At 33.6% G+C, this 20,580-nt stretch overlaps 1 protein-coding gene across 3 annotated transcripts in view; it reads right to left on the bottom strand.

Moving 5' to 3' along the window:
- Nucleotides 1-20,580, bottom strand: part of LOC149781001 (deleted in lung and esophageal cancer protein 1-like) — a 122,086-nt gene that overhangs the window by 78,890 nt on the left and 22,616 nt on the right. For all 3 annotated transcript variants that reach the window (XM_089938114.1, XM_089938116.1, XM_089938115.1), the window contains 7 exons: nucleotides 19,597-19,684; nucleotides 17,752-17,925; nucleotides 17,370-17,503; nucleotides 13,272-13,455; nucleotides 8,912-9,074; nucleotides 7,233-7,419; nucleotides 3,829-3,991 (listed from right to left, as the gene is read on the bottom strand). In XM_089938114.1, the coding sequence (XP_089794240.1) occupies nucleotides 3,829-3,991; nucleotides 7,233-7,419; nucleotides 8,912-9,074; nucleotides 13,272-13,455; nucleotides 17,370-17,503; nucleotides 17,752-17,925; nucleotides 19,597-19,684 (1,093 nt within the window). The remainder of the gene's footprint in view (nucleotides 1-3,828; nucleotides 3,992-7,232; nucleotides 7,420-8,911; nucleotides 9,075-13,271; nucleotides 13,456-17,369; nucleotides 17,504-17,751; nucleotides 17,926-19,596; nucleotides 19,685-20,580) is intronic.

Genomic DNA, 20,580 nt, shown 5'->3' with positions numbered 1-20,580 from the left:
GCTGGTTTTACTTGGACTTGACTTATAAGCAAGTACATATGGTATTTTGATTTTGTCTTCATTATGAAGCCATATTAATATGAGTAATAATCCCATAAAAGCCCGCCAATTCCGTTTTTCTTCATTTCAGAGTGATTGGAAAAACCCGTAAGCTTTGGAGACTTTATGAAGTTTATATCCTGCTAAACAAAGCCATTTGGAAAATGCCTTTAACTTTTGCATGACATTTACAGAGGTTATCACAACCTAGGGCATCATTCCACCAGAAACGTTGGCTGGTTGCTAAGGAACATGCTGAGGAAATAGAAGTTACCATATATACAAGCATATAAGCCAAATAATTCAGGAAAAAATAAAGGCCTGGAAGAAGGGGGTCAGCATATATGCGGGTCAATGACTGTAAGCTTGACAGTTTTTAGGTCTTTTTGTTGACTGCTGTAATGGTTGTAAATCTTGGGACACAAAACAACAGTTTTTTCTGTGTCCTAAGACATAGGCATGTGAAAAAAAAGTAACTTTTGGTGACCCACAATTATTACTATGATTGACTTTGTTATTATTTTACATGTGCATATTTTCTGATTTTTCCAACACGAAGTTAAAAAAAGTAAATACAGACTTCATAATTTGTGGGCCGGTTGAGTTTACCAGTGAGACCATGCCGAACTATAATGTACAGTACTTACACAGTGCAAAGCATGCACAGAGTCACTTAAATCCTTACTCATTCCCAAATATATTAGATGCAGAATTTGCTTTATTCATTGTTTCAACCAAATTGCAATCTTCCAGATAACATTTCAGCTAGTCCTTAATAGCTGTTTCATTTACATTGAATTAAGCGTTCACGAGTTACTCATTTTCAGTGATATAAGCAATCCTACAAATTGAGGTAATATTTTTAAAAAGGTACACAGGTTTAATTGTACAAGGCACATAACCATCATAATTTACATGTTCATGAAGACTGGTAATAATAAAGGCTAAAATTCTCATAGGGATCAATTAAGATCCACATCAATCAATTTTAATTTTGTGTTTTAGCTGAACAAACATAACATTCCAGACATGGATATATTGATAGTCAGCAAATTTGTCTTTCATTTTGTGACAACAGTATAGGCCATTAATTATTAAAACCCTGAAACTGGTTTGTGATAAGAGTGAATTCTGACTGGTAACTACACCAGTTTAACATTGGTATATACAGTAAAAAAATGCCAGGTGTTCACTCGTGTAAGTTTCTTTCATGGGAATGGAGCTATAACATATGGAGTTACAGCATTCGTGGTGATCATTCTTGGGATTGAGATTAATTGTGGATGATTTTACTGTTTTGGTTTATTTTTTGTTCTGGTTTATTTTTTCAATATCTGTATTATTGTAGAGGTTAAAAAAAAGCATTAATTTACATGAATAATGTTTAAATTTAACATTCTATTTAGTGAAGAAGCGAATTCTTTATATTAAAATAATTATTTCATCACAATAATAATTTACAGGTGATACAACAGAATATGTAGGACTTTTCTTGTTTAGAAGAATTGAAAATTAAAGACATAATGTAATAATCAGGAAGATATTATGAAATTGGGAGGTAAGCATGGAGCGACCCCAAAAATCAGGAGTTTTTTCCTCCTCGTGTAAAAGTTGACAGGTTTGGTGTAAGGTCGCTTACATCAAAGCAAACTACAACTCAACTTTTATGATATTAGCATAATTTTCAAAGCAATATTTCCAAAACTTTATTACTGTATTTTGGAGATATCATAAAAGTTGAGCGCAATGGTGCCCATGATTTGACTCCAAGGGATATACTTAATTCAGCATGTAATCAAACCTACAATATACATGTGGTGGTGCCATTATGTAAATACGTTCAGTAGTCTAATTGTGAGCGTTGAATAGAACCATATTGTTTATTTGTTGTGTTGTCATACTGGGATTACATTTTAATGAGTTTAGGTATTTACAATTTCAAAGTAAAGTAAAAATGTAATTACTGGTGCACTGGTATAAAATGTACAATGCAATAATGTATAAACAAACAATAATGAGTCAAAAGGAGAGGTAGTGTTACAGGAACTCACGATTGCTAAATTCTTGTCATCATTTGATCAAATTATACACAAATCTAAATTAGGCAGAAACAATAAGAAAAGAGAAGATTAAATAAATTACTTTTCAAACAAGTCTATACCATTTCTTTTTAATAATCATGCATGCCAACCTCGAAATAAGTATACATGTAATTTTCTTAAATACAAGTTTTTCTAAATAAATGCATTTAGAACTTACCTCGTGTATCTTGAGATGCCTCGGAGCTGTAAGTCGGCTTATACGCGGGTCATGACCTATGTTATTACCACAATCGCTAATTTTATCACCCAATCAGATAGTCTTATTTCTTCATATTTTGGAGAATAGCTGAAGAGCATCAGTGTGTGGCTATCTATTTAATTCACTTTCAAATTTCTGAAAGCAGCATTTCCACTGGCTAACTCAAAGGTCACCATAACACGACCAATAAGCAGTCGCTGTCAGATCTACACCAAGGCAGGTAAAGATCTTATTTTAATCAGATTGCAGCTGATATGGACTTGTCTGGGGATGTCTGGAATTGTCTGAGCTGATTTGGACTTGTCTGGGTGTCTCCAAAACATAACCCTTGGATTAAAATTCTTATGTTCTTCCCACTGAGCAAATGTGGCTGCACAGAAAGTTTGAAACATTCAACTTAAATGTAAATATTTCACATATTCTACATCCAGTTTCCAACCAAGAGAAAGGAACACAGATAAAACAAGTTGAAAGCAAAGCTATTTTAATCCAAACATTATTGTTTTATTTTAAAATTTCCTAATTGTAATAAAGATGTTATTAATTTAAATTTCAATTTACTGTATCCATGGTAATTATGTTTAGCAAAAATGGCATCATAGCATCATCAACTTTTGTAAAATAGTTTCAGACCTAAACTAATGGCCATTCATGTGGAACAATATGGTACTTACACTCATAGCCATTCATGTAGAACAATATGTTAATTACACTCGTGGCCATTCATGTGGAACAATATGGTACTTACACTCATGCTTAGGGGCCCCCGAGTGGCCAAGTGGTCTAAAGCGCTCTCCGTTACAGATCACTGCCATCTCACCTCTGTCTGTGTGGGTTCAAGTCTCGGAATCGGCTAATGTGGGCATGTGAAAAAGCTTGCCAGTAACTTCTCGTGAGTCGGTGGTTCTTTCTGGGGTTTTCCTGGGTTCGTCCTCCACCATAAATACTGGCCGCCATGTATAGCCTATCGTGTGCTGAAAAATGGTGTTAACAACAACAACAACAACACTGATGCTTGTTCATGTGGAACAATATGGAACTTACACTTGTGGCCATTCATGTGGAACATATTTGTACTTACACTCATGCTTGTTCATGTGGAACAGCATTTTACTTGCACTCGTGGCCATTCATGTGGAACAGCATTTTACTTACACTCATGGCATTTCATGTGGAACAATATGGTACTTACACTCATGCTTGTTCATGTGGAACAATATGGTACTTACACTCATGTCCATTTATGTGGAACAATATGGTACTTACACTCGTGGCCATTCATGTGGAACAATATGGTACTTACACTCATGGCCATTCATGTGGAACAATTTTGTACTTACGCTCGTGGCCATTCATGTGGAACAGCATTTTACTTACACTCGTGGCCATTCATGTGGAACAGCATTTTACTTACACTCGTGGCCATTCATGTGGAACAGCATTTTACTTACACTCGTGGCCATTCATGTGGAACAGCATTTTACTTACACTCGTGGCTGTTCAAGAGGATCTCAGACAAATTATCCTCATCTTCTTTCCTCTTCTCATCTCCACTGGATGAGGGTTTGGAAACATTCTGTCGGGACATCTCACTACTATTTGGTGGTACCATGTTCAGCAACAAGTGAAGCACACTGTGAAAACTGCTGATCTACAAGAAAAGAAAGTCAAGCCTGCCTTAAAGGTCAACTCACTGCACATTCTCCTAAACAGCCAATTTCTCAAGGTCAATATAAGATAAAACAGAAGCCTTTACTCAAGTTATATTGTGATTGCTATGCTTTAACTATTATAGGAAATAAACAAAATTATATTGAAATGACTTGTACATTTATTCAGATCTGAAAATATTTTGTATAAAGCAATATTTTCCTCCAGGTCTAATGTCAATCATTGTCAAACTGTTCTATGAAAGTCCTCCTTACTCACTGGACCTGCAGTGTTCATGTCCATGAGTATTTTAAGCATGGTTTGCTCCCTTTACACTTTTGAAGTTTTTCATGGGTGCCGCTTAGTATGTTTAACCACTGTTGCATTACTTACTCAAGTGTTTCTGCCTAAATCATATTTTGGTATGCCACTCCTTTTTATCTCACAGCCACCAAAGGATATACGATTTTGAATCAAAGACTCAAAAGCCGTAATGGCCACCTTTGATACCTTTATTACTTATAACACCTAAATAAAATCCCACATTTGGCCTAGGCACTCCAGATCATAACAGTAAGGTACTCAGTTAACAGCTTGTTGTCTACACATGCCAACCTTAATCCTATTACTCAGTCATGCTTAAATGCATTGGTTGCAAAATAAAATGTATAAAGATACCATATTTTTTATCCTTCAGTTATATTTTAACAAATCATAATTTTGAAAAGCAGTAGAATTCAGCTTTAAAACAGTATGTGTAGTACATGGCTTCATAAATGGTATTTTTGTCTTACCACTGGTAGAATCACATGTATGTAAATGTCAGTAAGCACTAATTATAGGTAATCCCGGCAATATGCTCCCAAATCATACGTCACATGCTTAGCTTTGTACCAAAAGTTTACAGCTTTTGATTGAAGTATGGTAAGTAGACAATCTTCACAAAGGTATGGGGCATATATGAGGATAAATATTAATATTAACTAGTCTTTCAACAACTTGAAATGAAATTATGAATTCATCAGTACAATCAAAGTACTTTCATATAAATTTGATTTTTTGGATAAATCTAATGGGAACTTTACTAAGAACTCAGGAGGGATCTGATCTGAAATTTGATGGGCCATGGACATCAGATTCTTTTAGCACTAGTATATATGACCCATATAATGAAAAGAAAATAATGACTTACCATCTTATAAGACTATACAACCAAATTACCATGTCATTGTTAATATACAATATTCTGGGTTGAAACAGTACCTTAGAGAAGAATTCTTAGTAGTGAGAGTGGACATCAGATTAAATTCTTAGTAGTGAGAGTGGACATCAGATTAAATTATTAGTAGTGAGAGTGGACATCAGATTAAGAATCACAGATAAGAGGAATTGAACTATTATTGATGAAAAGTTACAATTCTAGATTTATTTCAATGCCCTGGATATTGTAATATTGAGGTTTCCTATTTAAACTTATATCTAATCACCCATACCTGAAAACCCTACATTCACTACTGTTTAAACTTATTTTTAATCTTCCGTAACTAAAAATCCACATTCATTGCTGTTTCAACTTATTTTTCATATTCCATACCCGAAAAGCCCACATTCATTGCTATTATACATTTCCCTTGCAATGTTTACAACCAACTGCATTTAAAAGTGTGACCATCACAAAAGCTGATGCAAGTATTACCTTTCCCAGATATTTATGTGGAAATGATGTCTCACTATAACAAAGAACTCACTATAGTGATGTCTCACTATAACAATTCATTAATGTGATGTCTCACTATTACAACTTGCTAATGTGATGTCTCAGTAAAACAAAGAACTCGCTAATGTGATGTCTCACTATAACAAAGATCTTGCTAATATTAAGGTTTTAATATAAGGAAGTGGGGTTATAGTGTACAGAATAAAGGTTGTAGTATAATTGTAACCAAGATATGAAATTAACAGTGATCGGGTGGAATTTTAAGAAATTTAACAAGTGAATGCAACAGCGTTAGATATTATGGCATGTGATAGATTAAAGCACACAAAACAACAATAAAATTTTTCAGAAAGGATTATGAAAATACGCTGTCTTCAAATGCTGAATGTGGTATGTGTTCAAGCATATGTTCAAATTTCATATTATATGAGCCACACAGAGAAAGCAAATATTTCAAATCACTATTTTGGTCAAAATTATCAAAAATAACTCTTCAAAATTAAAATGCAGTTCCTTAAAATGAGAAAGGATGCCTTTATTTTCAATATCCTTTTCGTTTTCTGATTCTATCATATTTTCCCCCATATGAATGGCAAAACAGATATTTCTCAATCCTTATTTTTTTTTAAATGTGATGATCTGATTGCTTGTTTGGAAAATTATTTGTTACAATGAGTAGCAAAGCCTTGTAAGGAAGTTCTTCATCAGACTTCCTAGTTGGACACAGTATAATTGGTAAATCCCTATTTTCTATGCAATTCTTCATTTAGAAATCTAATAGAAAATATATTGCCCGTTTTTCTTTTGCTCATAAACTGTGGTCAAATACTGCACAAAAGATGTAATATTTACTTGATTTGACCATACAATCAATACATTTTTATTAGTGTACAGTCATCTCATTTTGGAATGACATCACACATAACAAAAATGGCCTTAGTCAAAGAAGTTAATGCAGCTGGTAATTTTGGATTAAAATTCATTCATTTTGACAGTAAATTTCAGAAATTTAGTAAAATTTACTGGAAAACATTTTGAACCTATATCTAATGTTGTAAAAAAAAGCATGAAATATTTACTTTTTGAAGACTTTCTCCATATTTTACCAGTAAAATGTCAGAACTTGTCATACAATCAACATAAAATGAAGTTTGTATACAAAATTCTTATGGATTAAACAGTGTCTCACATGGCTAGTAATATTTCACTGTTATATTAGGGTGTCTCCCACAGGTAATTATAGTACACTGTCATTATATATTAGGCTGTCTCCCACTGCAAGTTATAATACACTGTCATTATATATTAGGCTGTCTCCAATGGCGAGTATAGTACACTGTCACTATATATTAGGGTGTATTCCACATGTAGTTATAGTACACTGTCATTATATATTAGGCTGTCTCCAATGACTAGTACAGTACACTGTCATTAAATATTGGGTTGTCTCCCATGGATAGTGATACTACACTGTTATTATATATTAGGTTGTCTCCCATGGCTAGTTAAAATACATTATACTCACAGCTGGGGGAGCAAAGGTAATCTTAAACTCCATCTTTTCAGCTGCTGTTAAATAACCTGAGGGAGGGTGGACACTGAAAACAGAGTCTACATCAGGCACCCTGTCATACTTTCTCTGGGCCGACTCTGAGCCAGGGCTGTCAAACTGTGGCTTGTAGATCATCCATTGGAAGGGCAGGTTCACATTCCTATTAATGATTAAAGGTTTTAAAATAAGTTTGGTCTTGTACTCTGCATCTTTTCATGTATTTTGAAATGAGGTTCTCAGCCAACTTACTTGAACACAGTCAAAAAGGAAAGTCTTTTCTCATTATGAAAAAATTGTTTTGCTATGAGCATATCCAATTATAAGATGAACTGGTCTTGTTTTAATGAAACCTTCTCAATATAAAGTTTCCACTCATGACATATAAAGTGATAAAAACAGGAATAATAATATAATGTATAAATGAAATAATTATAATGTAATTATTTATAATATAACTTTCATAAATACAAAAGGACTGTAAGTTTTTCAGAATTAAAAACAGTTTTATTTTGAAACTGAATGTGATATGATCAGTAACGCAAGTAAGTTGAACTGATCTAAGCATATCCATAAAACATATGACAAGTAGGTTGAACTGATTTAAGCATATCCATAAAACATGTGACAAGTAGGTTGAACTGATTTGAGCATATCCATAAAACATGTGACAAGTATCAGCTTCTGGATGATTCATCCAATGTATAAATAAAATCTATTAAGGAAATAGAAGCTAATTAAAATACTTTAACCAAAACATAAACAAACTGTTGATTCCAAGTTTTCCCTATTTTGATACCAATTGTTCCCTATGTTGATACTAAGTGTAGCCTATGTTGATACCAAGTGTTCTCTATATTGATACCAAGTATTGCCCATGTTGATACAAAGTATTGCCTATAGTGATACCAAGTGTTCCCTATATTGATACCTAGTATTGCCTATGTTGATACAAAGTATTGCTTATATTGATACCAAGTGTTCCATATACTGATACCAAGTATTGCCTATGTGGATACAAAAGTATTGCCTATGTTGATACAAAGTATTGCCTATATTGATACCAAGTGTTCCCTATATTGATACCAAGTATTGCCTATGTGGATACAAAGTATTGCCTATATTGATACCAAGTGTTCCCTATATTGATACCAAGTATTGCCTATGTTGATACAAAGTATTGCCTATATTGATACCAAGTGTTCCCTATATTGATACCAAGTGTCCCCTATGTTGATACCAAGTACTGCCTATATTGATACCAAGTGTTCCCTATATTGATACCAAGTGTCCCCTATATTGATACCAAGTACTGCCTATGTTGATACAAAGTATTGCCTATATTGATACCAAGTGTTCCATATGTGTCGCTTTCTGACTAATGTGGGCTCAGCTACAGCCTAACCTCCTTTATCAAACACAAATTATTGGCAATAAAAATAACAGATAATGATGACTGACACATAAACAGACACAATTTATGAATTATGGCTAAGAAATTCTTCTCATTTGTGGCGTTGTATGATAAAGGCATGTCAGCTAAATAAGACTATATTGCAACTTTACATCTGAACCATGTTACAAATTCAAAGACAAATTTGACTCCAAACAGTTCCAAAAGAAAACCTGTACAACTTTTATGTTTGACAACGTACGTTAAATTCTTGACAACAATGGTCCTGTCGGTGTAAGTGAAGGGATTAAGATCGTCAAACTTGATGTGATTTTGAGCTGTTGCATCTATGAGTTCCCCCGGCTTAGGTTCACTTGTTCCTCTTTCTACATGGGTTAACTCCACTCCAGCCCGCTGTGCTTCACCTAAATACATTAAAAAAAACAGAGGGAGTACTGTGCCAATAAAAAGCTGTATACTCTATGGCTCCCACAGACAGAGGGAGTACTGTTCACATACAAAATCTGAATAAGTAAGAAAAGAGAAACTCAGTGTCTTAATCTGAAAAGCATCAGAATGCACATTAGTCCTTTGATATTTTTACATTATTTACCTGGTGACCATCATTAAGGACACATTAGTCCTTTGATATTTTTACATTATTTACCTGGTGACCATCATTAAGGACATGTTAGTCCTTTGATATTTTTACATTATTTACCTGGTGACCATCATTAAGGACACATTAGTCCTTTGATATTTTTACATTATTTACCTGGTGACCATCATTAAGGACACGTTAGTCCTTTTATACTTTTACATTATTTACCTGGTGACTGTCAGTAAGGACACTACATCCCTTTGTTACTTTCACATTTTTCATCTACATTTATCTACTTGCTGACTGTCAGTAAAGACACTACAGTCCTTTGTTACTTTCACATTTATCTATTTCGTGACCGTCAGTAACTAACCCTTCCTTTCAGATTTCACATTTAACTACCTGGTAAACCTCAGTAAGCATAGTACATTCCTTTGCTACTTTCAAAGTTATTTACACATTATCTACTTGGTGACAGTCATCTGTACACTATATTTCTCTGCTATTTTCACACTTATCTACATGGTGGCTACCAACGAGTACACTATATTATCATCTACCTGGTGACTATCATTAACTACACTATATTATCAACCTGGTGACTATCAATAATTATACTACATTATCTACCAGGTAACTATCAGTAAGTACACTACATTATCTACTTGGTGACTATCATAAGTATAATACATCATCTACCAGGTGAATATTATTATAGAGATATATGCGTAGTTTACTAAGTCCAAAAGCTTGGAAGAGCATGTTGGATTGTGTGATTTACAAAGTTCAAAATTTGTACATGAGCATGATGGGATACAAAGATTATTAAGTTCAAAATGTTTCGCAGAATATTTTGCAATATGTGGTTAACTGAGTTTGAATGTTTGAGCATATTAGAATAAATGGTTTAACAAGTTTAAATGTTTGAGATTATACTAACTTAAAATGACAGAGAATAGTGGAATACATGGCAAACTAAGTTCAAATATCTGAAAGCATGTTAGAATATACAGATTATGTTTGACAGTGTATGTTAGAATACTTGATTAAACTAAGTTAAATTCTTAAAATATACTGAAATACACAGTTTACCAAGTTCAAATGTTTGACAGTGCATGTTAGAATACTTGATTAAACTAAGTTCAATTCTTAAAATATACTGAAATACACAGTTTACCAAGTTCAAATATTTGACAGTGCATGTTAGAATACTTGATTAAACTAAGTTCAATTCTTAGAATATACTGAAATACACAGTTGACCAAGTTCAATTGTTTGATTATATAATGGTTTACCAAGTGAAACTGTCTAAAAGAAAATGTTAGAAAAGATGGCTTGCCAAATTAAAATGTTTGACAAAGCATGTTGAAATGCATGGTTTACTAAGTTCAAATGATGGAGCATATAGTAGCCTGGTTCAGCTTACTGGAATACAAAGTTTATTAAACTCAGATGATTGATAATGCCATATTGGAACACATTGTTTAACTAAGTCAAAATGATTGACAGAGTGAGAACATGCTAGAGTACAAGATGTACTAAGTTCAACTGACAAAATATAATGTGGAAAACATAAGCAACTACATTCAAATGTTTGACAGGGAATATTAGAATACATGGTTAATTAAGTTCAATGTTTGACAGACCATACCGAAATACATGGTTTACTAGGTTGAACTATTTGACTGACCATATTGGAATATTGAGTTCATTAAGTCAAAATTTTGACAGGGAATATTAGAATACATGGTTTACTAGTTCCAATGTGTGACAGACCATAATAGAATACAATGTTTACTAGTTCAAATGTTTGACAGACCGTATTGGAATATATGGTTTATTAAGTTCAAATGTTTGACAGGGAATACTGAAATAAATACGTGGTTTATTAACTTCAAAATGTTTGACAGGTAATATTGCAATAGCTTGAACCTATGTCTAATGGTTCAAAGTACATTTTTCCCAAATGCCCGGACAAACATTTAAACTGAAAAATATCACACATGACTTTTAAATTGTCAGTACACAATTCAATACTTGAGTACAGCTAACATCATGAAAATATGTCATACCAGCTGGAAGTGGCCTGGACCCATATTCAAAATCGACTTGGCTAATAAATAACTTGACTGAATAATAATACTGAATTTGTGCATTTTGTAAAAGAAAAAAAATTCATCATTCAGTTTTTCTTGAAACAAATCACCCAAACAGAAGAATACTTTTAATTTAGATAAATTTCAATCCTTCAAACATTTAATAATTGTTTTTATGATCAACTATCAGAAATGGAGTTGGGTGTGTACTTAAGTTGAGGACCTTTGTGACTATGGGGCCTGATCACATACATATGAAACTCCCACTTAAGTTGAGGACCTTTGTGACTATGGGGCCTGATCACGTACATATGAAACTCCCACACAAGTTGAGGACCTTTGTGAATATGGGGCCTAATCACATGCATATGAAACTCCCACTCAAGTTGAGGACTTTTATGAATATGGGACCTAATCACATGCATATGAAACTCCCACTTAAGTTGAGGACCTTTGTGAATATGGGGCCTAATCACATGCATATGAAACTCCCACTCAAGTTGAGGACCTTTGCGAATATGGAGCCTAATCACATGCATATGAAACTCCCACTCAAAATGAGGACTTTTGTGAATATGGGGACTGATGACACACACACACAAAACTCCTCAACTTGACAACACTTTCAAACATTGTAATGTTCAACAGTGAAAAAGCACTTTAGACAGAAAATAGGTTGAGATTTATTTTAAATAAGGAGATTAATTATATGAAGAGGGAATACATTTTGCAGTAATCTAAAGAACTGGAGTTGGAGCATAGACTCAGGTTGAGGTTGTAATTGGTCTTTGAGTCTCACAATGGAATCAAAGGGTTTCCTCCTGAGTATATTAGGTCTCATAATGGGGTCACAGGGTTTTCACCTATGCACAAAAGATCTTATAATGGGGTCACAGGGTTTTCACCTGTGCATAATATATCTTATAATAGGAACACATGGCTTTCTCCTGAGCACGATAGGTCTCATAATGTGGTGATAGGGTTTCTCCTTAGCACAATTGGCCATATAATGGGGTAACTTTGTTTTTTCCTGAGCACGATAGGTCTCATAATGTGGTGATAGGGTTTCTCCTTAGCACAATTGGCCATATAATGGGGTAACTTTGTTTTTTCCTGAGCACGATAGGTCTCATAATGTGGTGATAGGGTTTCTCCTTAGCACAATTGGCCATATAATGGGGTAACTTTGTTTTTTCCTGAGCACAATAGGTCTCACAATGGAATCACAGGGCTTCCTTCTGAGCACATTAGTTCTTATAATGGAGCCAAAATGTTTCCTCTTGAGCACAATAGGTATCAAAATGGGGTAACTGGGTTTCTCCTGAGCAAAACAGGACTTATAATGGGGTCATTGGGTTATATCTTGAGCACAATAGATCTCATAACAGGGACAGAAAATATAAAATTTGCCCAAATTAAAATCATGATTAAAACAAAAATACAAAAAAAGATAATCTAGTGCCATTTCTCAAGTGTCAATATATACTTTAAGGTTTCTGAGTAAGATTTAGATTATGTTTTTGCTCAAGATGCCTTTTCTGAATTTGTTAAAATTGATTTCACAGATGCTGCAGAGGTCAGTGATGTGTAGAATATTAAATGATGGGGTTTTAATATGACTTCCCATGCATATTTGCCAATATCATATAAAAAAGAAATGGAATCTGACTGCCTTTCCCCACCAACATATATATATATATATATATATATATATATATATATATATATATATATATATATATATAGTTTTTGATTTGCATACGCACACAAGATGTATTTGATGGACAAACAGTCCATAATTATCCAAATGACTAATCTGAAGAAAAGAATCATCTACAGAACATTAACAGGTAACACAATCCCCAAAGTAAAAATTATGACTGTAATTAAGTTGGTTATTTCAAACAGAAGAATGAATAAATTACCTTTCAAAGTGAAATGTTTGACATGACAGTTGTCACAGACCATGACAAATTCCTGTGTATATGTCTTGACAGCTGGCGGACAGAAGACTACTTCAATAACCCCCGTTTCTCCCTTTAATAATTCTAAGACTGAGGGACGGATTTCAAATGGAGGCAGATGCACACTACCATTGTTCACTGAGGACTGAAAATATACAAACGGATGTGATAATTTACATGAACAATAGATGTATTCTTCTTCTACTTATTATTGTCATCACCATCACCATCATCAATATTTCCAATCTAATTATTATAGAAAAAATATTATTTGTTGAAACTGTAAAAGTCTGAACACAATTTAAATTAAAAATCATAATACGAGTTGATGCTGTATTTCATATCATCAACTGGCTTAATATTATCTATGTCCAAAATCAAGACTTGCTGCTATGTTCAAAGTCATCATCAGACTTGCTACTATGTTCAAAGTTATCATGAGACTTGCTTTTATTTTCAGTAATCATTAGACATGCTAATATGTTCAAAGTCATTATGAGACTTGCTATTATGATCAGTCATCATCAGACTTGCTAGTATATTCAGTCATCATAAGATTTGCTAATATGTTCAAAGTCATCATCAGACTTGTTATTATGCTCAAAGTCATCATCAAACTTTCTAGTATGTTCAAAGTCATCATGAGACTTGCTATTATGTTCAGTCATCATCAGACTTGCTACTATGTTCAAAGTCATTATGAGACTTGCTATTATGATCAGTCATCATCAGACTTGCTACTATTTGTGTATCTTTTTATGTTAAAAATATAAACCAGGGCTTACAAATTCTGTGTGTGTGTGTGTGTGTGGTTTAGATTTTAACCTAACTTTAACAATTTTTCAGTCATATTGCTATGATGTCTGTAGTGTGACAGTTTATAGTGATATCCAGCACTGGGGCATCATGCCGTAGACATGTGGCTTGATGTCCCGCCCAGTCACATTATCCTGACACCAGGCTGACCAGTCCTAACACTAACCTTCTTAATGCTGAGCACCAAGTGAGGCAGATTGTACCATTTTTAAAAGTCTTTGGTTTGACTTGGCCAGGGTTCAAACCTGTGACATCCCGCATCCAAGATGGATGTTCTACCACTAGGCCATCAGAGGGATACTTATGAATTCTACTTTTAATAAATAGATATTGATCTACACTTAGACTTTAATTTTTAACAAACTAAGAGAAAATGATTTTACTTTATACCACAAAAGAACCCATCCCAAAACATTTAAGTACAAACAAAGAAAATAAAAACAATATTGTTGAATTTAAAAAAATCTGGACAATATTGAAATAATTTGGGTAGTTGCATAAATTTCACAACAGAAATAAAACTTATGATCCTATTTACTGCATTATTATGTTACTTAACTTAATAATGTTAATATACAATAAACAACAAGACAACTTCAGTGTTATATGTTGACTGTGTTTCCTCCATCTTGGAGATGAATATAAAATGGCTACAATGTCCATTTCCATGACAAAGCATGAGGCATACAAACTTAATCATGTTTGGCGAAAATTAGAAATTTGCCAGAATTTTTCATGGCCAGTATAATTAAGGTCTTACCTCTTTGCAGAAAGCAAAATATCAAATACTTAATTAGCATGAAAATTCATCTTCACTTTCAGACAAACATCATTCCAGTATAGCACATTTTCTTATTACACTTACCATGACTATGTCCTTTGACAAATATGATCCCAAATCTATATTTTTCTTTATTATGCTAAGTGCAAGCCATCATGAAAGTCTGGATCAAGGAACTAACTAAGACAACAGTAACAGTGCCAAAGACCATTTCCTATTAGTCATAATGACCTTTACCTTTGACCTTTTGTACCTGCAAATCAGCATGCCTCTTCCATACCTATGTGCAAGCCATCTGAAACATTGACCAAGGTACATGGTCTAGAACAAACTTTATTATGCAAAAGCCAAATTTTCTTGTCATACTCAAACTGACCTATGACCTTTGGATCCCAAATCAATAGAGTTCTTTCTTACCCAGTCTGGAAGTCATACGAACTTTGACGAAGGTACACTTTTGACTGCTAAAACTAAATTGCTGGTTTTAAGTCTTAGGTTTAAGTCCAGCCATAAGTTTTGTTAATGAACTCCAAACCAGGTAAATATAAGATATGGTTGTACAGGTGTCATCAATGGAGTGAGTGACATGCTGTAAGTTGATGAAATTGGTTTAAAAACGGGGGTGGGGTGGGATGGGGTGGGGTGGGGGTGCCAGGGGCCAGTGGGCATAAGAAACTGACCAAAAATGGTAATTTGGTTACAAATGCACACTGTCATGGAATGAAAGCTAAGTTGGATGGTCAAGCAACCTACAGAAAACAATTAATTTAATATTTAGCCTTTAAAAAGACCTTAAAAACATATTTAAATAAAACAATGAAAGATGTTACTTATATCTAGACTTGATTTTATCTCTCTCATGCTGTCTTCAAAATAGACAGTTGTAGCCAAATAATAAAACAAAAGTGATATCACAGTGATATTACATGTGTATTTCATTTAGACTGTCTTATAATCTGTATATCACAGTGATATTACATGTGTATTTCATTTAGACTGTCTTATAATCTGTATATCACAGTGATATTACATGTGTATTTCATTTAGACTGTCTTATAATCTGTACATCACAGTGATATTGCATGCATATTTCATTTAGACTGTCTTATAATCTGTATGTTATCACAGTGATATTGCATGTGTATTTCATTTAGACTGTCTTATAATCTGTATATCACAATGATATTACATGTGTATTTCATTTATACTGTCTTATAATCTGTATGTTATCACAGTGATATTACATGTGTATTTCATTAGGCTGTCTTATAATCTGTACATCACAGTGATATTGCATGCATATTTCATTTAGACTGTCTTATAATCTGTATGTTATCACAGTGATATTATACTTTCAATCAGCAAGGGCTACATGTGTATTTTATTCAGACACCTTGAACTACTGTTACAACTTTATGGTCTTAAACTATGTTACAGAAAGAATGTGAAAGCAACAAATTTAGTAAAATTCAAAAAATTTCCCCATAGCACAAAGTGAAAATGTTAGAGGAAGTTACAGTATTGTGAATTAAATATCAAATAATGCCAAATTTCCTTTCACAAGTCCAAAAGTATAGAATGTTCCAAATGAAATAAAAATGTTGTGAATGTGCTGATATAACAATAGTCTTTAAGTATCACCATGATACAATCCAGACTGTCTCTGAATGAGTCCTCAATAATCCCAAAGTTTTAGTCCAAAATATCAATAAGTACTTTATAATTTCAATGAATAATTAAAAAATATTTCCTCTCAAATTATATCTGAACACATCAGTAAATGATTCCACATACCGACATTAAAAACAGAAATGAATAATATTTTTACCAGTCTTTATATACATACTGCCATCTGACCTATGACACAACAAAATGCTCTGGATGTGGGTCACTTCCTATGGAAATTTCTATCAAATTCATGAACAAGGTTAGGTTTTGAACTTAAATTATTGTAAACAACATGAAGAAAAAAAACACAAGAGAATAGTCTGGTAGGCCAAAACTCTACCCTCAATCAAAGACAAAGGTCAAGCACACAATAAAAAAATCAACTATACATAACACTGTACACCGTCTTACACTCTGTATGATACTCCAATGATATCACATTTCCTTCAGAAACATTGGGCTGTACATTATCTTATGTTCTGTAAGACACTGTAGTGGTATTACACACATATTTCACACACACAAAGGGATGTACACTGTCTTACACTCTGTATGATACTGCAATGACACCACATTTCCTTCAGACACATTGGTCTGTACATTATCTTATGTTCTGTAAGATACTGCAGTGGTATTACACACATATTTCACTCAGACACAAAGAGATGTACACTGTCATACACTTGTCATGTTATTGCAGTTATATTATCAACAATATTAAAAGATTAAAAAAAACATCATAATAAGCAATATTTCATTTGATGAAGTTAAAAAAACTGAGGACACAGTTTTACCTTGAAGCTTGTGGTAGGCCAGGATGATTTGGGCAAGATACAGAACCTGCCACTCCCTCCCTCATTCTTGAGAATAAACTGGGCCAATTGACAACCTCCAACCAAGCTATAACCTATATCCAATATAGCAGGCACTGCAAAAAGCAAATGACATTGAGATTCGAACATTCTGCTGATAAAAAGATGTGTACATACTGGGCAGCAACAAGTAATCTCCTTCAAAACAATTTTTAAAAAAAATATATGAGTTCTTTCTCTTTGTGGTGCTTATTATCTTACTGAATTTTTGTACTTAACAATTTGCAAAATTTTTTTATGTATTTTAAACACCTCTGTTTTGCCATACAGTGGGAAAGAGACTGTGTCCATGAGCAAAACATACATGTGAGTCGTGGGCTGGCCCTCCTGCCTTGAAGAGGGACAATGATTGGAGTCGAGGATTGGGTCTGGATCTGGATCTCATCATCAAAATCCTTCAGTGAATCCGGGGCAAATCGTATTGCATACTTGCAGCTCATGCCTGGGGCTATCAATCCATGTTCACCTGGAAACTGACCTGTAGAGTAGAGAATACACATTCTGTCAGTCTATTAGTAGAGTAGAGAATACACATTTTGTCAGTCTATTAGTAGTGTCGATGAGGAATCTTCCTTCAGTATTCATCTGGTATAAAATGTATGAAATGGGTGAAATAACACAAACAACAAGTAGCATATTGTATTATTCAGCAGATTTCACGTATGTATGAAATGAATGGAATAACACAAACAGCATGTATCATATTGTATTATTCTACTGATTTCATGTAGGAAATGAGTGGAATAACACAAGCAGCAAGCGGCATATTGTATTATTCAGCAGATTTAATGTAGGAAATGAGTGGAATAACACAAGCAGCAAGTAGCATATTGTATTATTCAGCAGATTTAATGTAGGAAATAAGTGAAATAACACATGCAGCAAGTAGCATATTGTATTATCCAACAGATTTCATTAATCTCATGTCATATGACCATGTAATTGATAAGTTTTGTTGTTTTTAGTTTTTTCAAAGTATGACATACCAGTTTTATGACATGGTGTAATACTGCTGCTATATATTAATTTATTTTCATAGTGTGACATACCAGTTTTATGACATGATGTAATACTGCTGCTATATATTAATTTATTTTCATAGTGTGACATGCCAGTTTTATGACATGGTATAATACTGCTACTCTTGTTGTTGTTGAGTTTAATTATAGTAGCGTTCGCACAATTGTGCATGTGCCACTTTTTTCTGACTGCACCACAGCCTGCTAGTTGTTCCTGGGGGAAGGGGATGGTGCCACCTCCCCCAGGCCTTTATGGATTCAAGGAACCCTGATAGTTTTGGCCTCAATCTGTGGGTCCATAAAGGTCCCTACAGTTGAATGGTTGGTCTGCTACTCTTTATTAATTTATTTGTATAGTGTAACATACCAGTTTTATGACATGATATAATACTGCTGCTATATATTAATTTATTTTCATAGTGTGACATACCAGTTTTCAGACATGATGTAATACTGCTGCTATATATTCATTTATTTTCATAGTGTGACATACCAGTTTTATGACATGGTGTAATACTGCTGCTATATATTTATTTTCATAGTGTGACATACCAGTTTTCAGACATGATGTAATACTGCTGCTATATATTAATTTATTTTCATAGTGTGACATACCAGTTTTATGACATGATGTAATATGTTAAGTTTTGGAGATTATTACAAATTTTTATTTATCAAACATAACAAATTTTAATACCTCATGCAGAGGTTGAACATATATAGTAATATGACTGCCTCCATATTAAAAGTACCATTGTCTAAATGAAGTACCAACTACAATTCTAGTCTCATTGGTGTTTAAGTAGAAATCACACTTGCATTGACATCGAGATCAAATTGGCAATTAAGCTGAGATCACACTCACACAGCAAAAACAGAGACAAATATTAAAGTCAAATACACGTATATCTGCTTTCTGCACATGAGTACATAAAAATATGTGAATTTTAATTTTAAAAAAATTCCTTGCTATACCTACCATATTAATTCCTGAAAGTATTTGAATTGTACAATACTTGCATGGTTGCCAAGCAAAATAGCATATGTGTACTCTCTCTCTCTTGGCATCCATTATCTTGATAATTGCTCAGTCGATGCTTTTCAAGCTAAGTCAAGCTGCTGACACCTACCTAGTCCAACATAGAAGTACACAGTGCTTGTGGGCAAGGCCTGACATTGTCGAATAACCGCTGACACATTCTTCACCTCCAGTATTTGCTGAGAAAATAGAGTGATAATTTTGAGCAAAACAGAGTTAATTTGTCCTACTGTAACAAAGAAATATTTCAAAACATTTATCTTCATTTGCTAAAATAATAATTTTTTAATGTACATTTTTCTTTGCAAGTTTTCTAATAAATAATATAACATGGGATAAAATAAGGAAGAATCAGAACAAATTTTAAAGTTTTTTTGAAGGATAAAACTTGGCTTATCAACCAATTTTAAGCATGAAAGCGGGAATAAGGAATAAAAACAGAATTTCAGTTGAGTCCCATTAATCCAAAATAATTTGTGTCTATAATTAGATATGTGTCCTTACAACATGGATGACCCTACCAATATGACACAACTGAAGGTAAATCTGTCTCTATACAACATGGATGACCCTACCAACATGACACAATTAAAGGGAAATGTGTCTATACAACATGGATGACCCTACCAACATGACATAATTGAAGGGAAATGTGTCTATACAACATAGATGACCCTACCAATATGACACAATTGAAGGGAAAAGTGTCTATACAACATGGATGACCCTACCAGGATGAAACAGCTGAAGGGAAATGTGTCTATACAACATGGATGACCCTACCAGGATGACACAGTTGAAGGGAAATGTGTCTGCGATTTTCAATAGTATTAAAACCTATACTGAACAAAATCAAAGACATTTCTCATGTAAGGTGATAACAATTTTATCTCAGTTATTGCTTTAGTGAAGAGGAAAGTAGAGCACAATTTGATCATACACCCACAAAATCAGACTGTACTAAAAGTTTAAGCAAAATCAGCCTGAGGAGAAAACGGGCAGCCAGTCATGTATAATGTAGAACACAACTCAATCAAAAACTAAATTTTTCTGTGCTAGAATTCTCCAATTGTTG

This window comes from Sinohyriopsis cumingii, chromosome 16 (assembly GCF_028554795.1).
Source record: "Sinohyriopsis cumingii isolate HCF-2022 chromosome 16, ASM2855479v2, whole genome shotgun sequence".
Taxonomy (NCBI): Eukaryota; Metazoa; Mollusca; class Bivalvia; order Unionida; family Unionidae; genus Sinohyriopsis; species Sinohyriopsis cumingii.
Note: the sequence above shows the minus strand (reverse complement) of the source record. Positions and strands in the feature narration are given on the sequence as shown.